General features: G+C 36.8%; 1 protein-coding gene across 4 annotated transcripts in view; it reads left to right on the forward strand.

Moving 5' to 3' along the window:
* The window catches only part of sgcd (sarcoglycan, delta (dystrophin-associated glycoprotein)), a 233,126-nt gene extending 228,124 nt beyond the window's left edge, over positions 1 to 5,002 (forward strand). For all 4 annotated transcript variants that reach the window (XM_077505373.1, XM_077505372.1, XM_077505374.1 and 1 more), the window contains one exon: positions 683 to 5,002. In XM_077505373.1, coding sequence (XP_077361499.1) covers positions 683 to 868 — 186 coding nt within the window. In that variant the 3' untranslated portion in view covers positions 869 to 5,002. The remainder of the gene's footprint in view (positions 1 to 682) is intronic.
* Positions 5,003 to 6,797: the final 1,795 nt, after the last annotated feature.

The following is a 6,797-nucleotide window of genomic DNA, read 5'->3' on the forward strand; positions in this document are numbered from 1 at the left end:
ATAAAAAAATAACTTGTTGAAAATGTTAGAACGTCAAAAGCAAAAAAATATTGAAAGAGTCCGCATTACAGCATAATATGAAGCTGGATTCTTTTTGAGACAACTCGGCGGCTGGCAACAATTTGGATATAAAAACAGGTGATTTTAGTTGCTCTGTTGCTCAAAGTGATAGAATATGTGCACTGAGGTTTTGAAATAATCCACATTAAAGCACAACATGCTGCTGGGTTCTCTGAGACAAATACGTACCAGGCTCTAATTTGTTGTTTAAAAAGGTTCAATTCCTCATTCCTGTTCAATATGGTAGAACTTGGAGAGTGAACTGACATTTTGAAAGCGTCTACATTAAAGCATGCCATTACTCTGGTTCAGATTTTCAATGAAAAAGATGGATTTACTTTGAAATTCCTCGTTAAAAATGCTGGGGTCATAAACGCACACTGAAATCGAAAGAGTCCTCATTAAAGCATGGATGCATTCTGAGACAAATGGACGAAATGGCTCAAATTTGAGTATGGAAGACTGAGGTTAAAAATCCTCACCAGCTTAATGAAAATGGAAGCAGTCTACATTAAAGTATGTCATGAAAAGTTTAAAGACCTTCTGCTGAGCTCCTTGCAACAGAGTTTTCTGATATTTTTTGTTGTACCTCATCAACCTTCTTCTCCATCTGGTCCTCCAGATCTCCCTGGACGCCCGTCGCATCCGCCTGATGCGCCTCCCGGAGGGTAAGGCGTCCTCCAGCGCCTCGTCGTCCGGCACCAGGCAGACGGTCTACGAGGTTTGCGTTTGCCCCAACGGCAGACTTTTCCTCTCCCAGGCCGGCACCGGCTCCACCTGCCAAATCAGCAACAACGTCTGCCTCTAGGACTTGCCGAGCACGACATTTACGAGAGAGACTCACGGAGTCTCACGCGGAACAGTCCCTCGGACTGATCTTTGAGGCCCTGATCCGTATTTTTCTAAATAAGTGGGGAAAAAAAGCCTCTGGACGCTGTATTTATTACGTCATATTCCGTCGCTTTCTACGTAAGGGATTTCAATCCGCTAGACTGAGACCCTTTTTGTTTTTTAATGTGATCCGGACGGAGTCTCCCCATTGGGAAGATCGAAGAAGAATAAATGCTTTGAAATGGCGTGACCCAAAACTGCCATACATATGTTTTATCACAAGAACACGGAAAGGTGAGAATCACGGATCCAATGCCAGAACCACTAGCCTCACAAGCCCCGCCCACTCTCCCCTCACTCATCCTCGCTTTGGAATTGTTTTTAGTTACTTGCAAGGATTCACTGACACATGAGGTGCATTCAAATGCCACCCGAATGTAAAACTTTGCCAAATGCTGAAATATAATTTTTATTGTTATCCATGAATTTTCAAATATAAAAATGATTGAAATGGTAAAAGCAGAAAGTGTCTGCATTAAAGCATGCATTGATGCTGGATGCTCTCTCAGCCAAAAATAGATGCCTGGCTCAAGTTTGGAGACGAGAAAATTCCTGGTGTAAAAAGTTGAATCTCACAAGCTCCCTGATATCGAAATAGTCTGCATTAAAGCATCATATGATGCCAGATGCTCGCCAAAATGGTGGGGAATTCAGGTTGCTGTTCCTGTTCAAAATGTTGGAACATGGAGAACATGCTGCAATTTTGAAAGAGTCCGCATTAAAGCAGGTCATGATTCTTGGACGTTCTCTCAGTCAAATAGGCGGCAGTCTCAAATTTTGGGATAAAAAGGTGCACTCCCTTTGAAATTCCAACTTTTCAGCACGGAAGAACTTTGAGAGCCCACTAAAATTACGAAAGAATCTGAATTAAAGTACCTCATCATTCCAGACGTACAGTACTCTGTGATAAATAGGTGGCCTGCTCAAATTTGGGTGTAAAAGATTTTTCTTCAAAATTGTAAACATTAGAACACAACTAAAAATTTTAAAGAGCCAACATTAAAGTATGTATTGAAAATGGATGAAATTTTCTACATTCATTTTTGAAAATCCTAATTCTTATTCAAATGGAAACATGTTGAAAGCACACTGAACTCGAAAGAGTTTGTATTAAAGCATCCCATGAAATTGGGTGAGCTCGATGACAAAACGGTGGCCGGCTCAAGTTTTTTGGTTAAAAAAATAATTTTTCATTTCTGTTCAGCGTAGTACAGCAAAATGTGGAGACTAGAGTGCAAACATTTTTTTAAAAGTGTCTACATTAAAGCATGTTATGACACTAAATAGACAAATGAGCATCTGGCCCACATTTTTTTTTTTTTTTTTTAAGTAGGTGAATTGACTTGAAATTCCTCCACCTTGACACAAAAAACTGAAATTTAGAATGAGTCCACATTAAAGCACCTTATATTAGACTTTTTTTTTTTTCAAGATAAATAGGTTGCAGACTCAAATTTGGGCATTAATTCTGTTAATACCAATTTCCTGATTCTTGTTCAAAATGGTGGGATGTCAAAAGCACCAATAATAAAATCAAAAGAGTCTGAATTAAAGCACTTCATGATGCCGGATCGTCTCTGAGACAAATAGGTGAATTCAATCATTTATTCACTCTTCAGAATTTGTTTTGAAAAAGTCTGCATTAAAGCATGACATTCATTTTTTAAAGCCCTGTACAGTATTATTAATCCATACTTGGCTTGTCCACCAGCGTGGGTCACTCCAACTTGGAAGCAGCAAACTCTCAGATATCTTCCTCATCCAATCACACACACACACAAAAAAAAGAAATATTTATTAAACATGACTAGAAAATGACAAAAGAAAGGCTGAAAGCCTGAGGAATTTGGATCCCATGTGGAGCGTGCCCAGTGAATGTTCCGGCGAATTACAAAGCTACGGGCGACACTCGGGCTGGCTGCAAACAACGTTTCCGACAAAAAAAAATGTAATTGACTTGACTGTGAAATCAGCATCTCTTGTGCCAAATTGTTTTGTTTTTTTTGAGGCCACAATCCCCGCCGCTCCCGAGGGCTCATTTTATGGATATTGTTTGAACTGCGATGCGTTTGTTCGACAGCTGTGCTCACCCCTTCTTGTTTCTCGCACATTTGGTTCGAGGAGGAAGTGCGCCTGTGCCTTACACTTGTGGCAAGAAGAAGCACATCATCATCATCATCATCATCATCATCATCATCATCATCACAACATGGCCTCCATTTCCCCACCTTTTTCTCCCATCCGAATGCAAAGACCATCAGGAATTTATATCATGTTCCAAAATCAAAAATGTGCACCTCATTTTTACTATGTTTCCTCAAATAATGACTATGGTACTTGAGCAAATTAATGCAGGGAATAAGGGGAGGGAGGTGCTTAACTCATTCACTGGCAGCCATTTTCACTGAAGCAACCCCCTTCGCTACAGGCTGTTTTACTGGATTTTGACTGATTTTGCAAGGTGCGCAGAATATTATGTTCTATTGCTATTAAAACAGGGAACCCACCAAAAGAAATATTAGAGTCTCTTCTTTCATCAGGAAAAAAAAAAGTGAATTTGTATCTGTTTCCGTTCTTTAACAATTAGCATTAGAATATAGAAAAGCTTCATCGATATTCACATTCCTGGTGAAAACATTGGCAAAAACAGCTTGTTGCAACATGGCCCTGGCTGATCTCTTGTACTCTGCTGCCACAATACTGGCCGTTTGTTTTTGTTTTTCTTAAATAATCGCCATTTCTTTAAGCCACCTCTTCACGTCAGAAGCTGTATTAAAAGCCTTCTGTATACTCTCGAACAGGGGTGTCAAACCCATGTTAGCTCATGGGCCGCATGGAGGAAAATATTTTACCAAGTGGCCCGCATCGGTAATATAACGGTATATAACTTCAAAACGATCGACGTCAATTATACGCAGATTTTTGTTATTTGTGCGTGCCAGCCCTAAATTACGGAGCTCAACTGAAATCATATTGTTCCAAAAAATAATACAAATGCGAATGGAACGTGGCAATACTGAGTCCTGGACGTGTTAAATCGACCTGTTTTACATATATGTTGTTCCCAGAATGCATTGCGTACATCATATCTATTTGTGTTACCAGTAAATTAATTTCTGTTGTATTTAACACGTTTGTCGGTATATGATTAAAACTAATAATAATAATAATAATAATAATAATTATTATTATTATTATTATTATTATTATTATTATTATTATTATTATTATTATAACAATAATTAAACAAACCGTAACTTTAAGTTGTGTGTAAAATAATGACATCCAGGACGATTGTGAAGTTACAAATTTTATATATTTTGATTGTGGCCAACTGATTAATTAGTCCGACATTACAATTTTTTGTTTAACTTTACAAAATCATCTCGCGGGCTGGATTAAACCCCTTTGCGGGCCTGATCCAGCCCGCGGGCCTTATGTATGACACCACTGCTCTAGAACCAAAAAAAAAGCCAAACGTATAGAAAAGTTTTTGGGAGTGCAGGACAAAGTATTACAAACAACGTATTCATACATTTTTGGGGGTTGAATGAGTTAACAGCTGTTTCGGCTTGCCACATTCAGATAAGTAGATGGTGACAAAAGTGCTTTCATCAAAAAGGGGAGTGACTGAGTTGAGTCAATAAATGGCCACTATTTGAGGAAATGAGGCATTTTCATATTTCAAAGCTTTTTTTTTTTTTTGTTAATTCAAAAGTGTGTCATCACGTGTTGTGTTTTGATTTGAATTGTTTACACAGTTACTCACAATCGTATGGGTGTGTTTGTGTGTACGCGGCCTGAGGTCTTTGCATTCCTCCCTAAAGCGTGCTGAGTGTTCAATTTGTGCTACCTTGATTTTAGACTGTTTTGTTTTTACTTTTCCTGCCCAAACACAAAAGAAGACAGAAAAAGGAAAGGACGCTTGGATTCAAATTTGGGATTTCATCTGGCTTGTTTCTTCAGTCCAAAACTTGACATCCATGGATTTTTTTTTATTTTTTTTTTAAATGGTGCCAAAATAAAAGGCATTGTTCAGAGGTTGCACTCATCATTGGAGTTGTGTCTTTATTTTTATTAATTTTTTTTACCAAAACATCGTAAGTGACCCTGAATGCATCGTACGAGTGTCATAAACAGGATGGATGAGGAGTATCGTGTGGCAAGTGCAATCCAGAGTCAAAATGTTTACTATGACAGTGAAAAACATTAGATTTATTTTTACTATTCCTAATACTTTTGTCCTTATACTCCCTACTAGAAAACTCACTGCAGATGCAGGAATGCTGTTTCCCCCCCCTGCAGTCAATCCCATTCCGTTTTTTTTTTTTTTCTGTTGCAGCGTTGTTAACAATTAGCAAGCAAATCACATCACAACTCACACTCGCCCGCCCACCTTTTCCCCCCTTCAAAAAGTTTGCCAGCTCAAAAGGGGGAAACGTAGACGAGCTCGACGACGCCTCATGGGCCTAAACGGGAAGCTAATGAGGTAAGGAGATCCGCGCAAACAACTTTTTTGAGCGTCAACTCTTCCTGACTTTGACTTGGAATCAGCACAAAAGTTGCCTCTGTTTTCAAAATGCCGCACAAGCGGCAACATTATGCAGCAGACGTAGTGCGCCAACACGGCATAGAGACGAAACACTGAGGCCAAGCATGCAGATTTTTGCAATTACGCCGAGAAATGAGTCACATGCTGCTTCACCAGGATATTTTTTTTCTTCTAAAAAAAAGTTTTTGTTTTTTTAATTCAAACATTTTTTTTAATATACATCTTCACACTTTTTTTCATAACGTGACTGTTTTTTTCTTGTTAATTTGAGTCTTATTTCTTTGGGGGTTTTTTGTGAAAATTCAGACCTTATTCTCAATTTTACAACTTTTTTTCTTATTTTTTTTTGCAATATTTGCATTTATTTTCTTAAAATTGTCTTTTTCTCACTGAAGACTATTTTCTCATAGTATATTTTTGTATGAATTGTAGACCTTTACTCAGTTTTTTTTCCAACTTCCATTTTTTTTTCTCGTATTTTTTTCATATTGTATTCATATTCATGATTTTTTTTTTAGGAGTTTTGTTTGCTAAATTATTCTAGTTTCTCGAAAATAAAGACTTTATTCACGCATTTATATATTTAGTCTAGTTTTTTTTTTTTTTTACAACTTAAAAAAATTAGATTTTTTTTCCTATGTCTTATAATTGTGACTTTTTTTTGTCAAATTTTTGTTTGATTATGGTTTTACTCACTATTTTTTCCTGAAAAAAAATATGGAATTTTATCCTAAAAATGTGACTTTTTTTTTTTCCATAACAACTTTTAACGTCAACAAATACTTTTTAATGACTTTTTTTCGTGGAAAAATTAAGACTTTATTGTCATTGTGTTGCGCATAGTTGAGTTAATTTTCCTCCCAGTTGCGACATTTTATTCACTGACTTAAGTCTTTTTTTTTTTTTTATTCCTCTCTCTTAATATTATGACTTTTTTTTGTCCTAGTATTACCGTTTACCGTAGTAAAATTGCCATTTTTTTCCCTGTAATGTAACTTGAAGAAAATTCTCAAATGCGAAGATTTCACTTTTTTTTTTCTTTTTTAGGACTTACTCCCCACTAGTCCTTGTCTTTTTCTTGTAAAATTCCACTTTTCTATTTGTCACATTGTGCTTTTTCTTTCTTTATATTTATTTTTATATTTATATTATATATATATATATTTTATATTTACTTTTTTTGCACCACTACATGTACTGCTGGTATTGTGGATTAAGAGGAGAGCGATAAGTGTTCCAATAAGATAAGCCATTAATAATAAGCAGCTGCTGCAGACTCAATGGTGTGGCTTTG

Source organism: Festucalex cinctus, chromosome 18, assembly GCF_051991245.1.
Source record: "Festucalex cinctus isolate MCC-2025b chromosome 18, RoL_Fcin_1.0, whole genome shotgun sequence".
Lineage (NCBI taxonomy): Eukaryota > Metazoa > Chordata > Actinopteri > Syngnathiformes > Syngnathidae > Festucalex > Festucalex cinctus.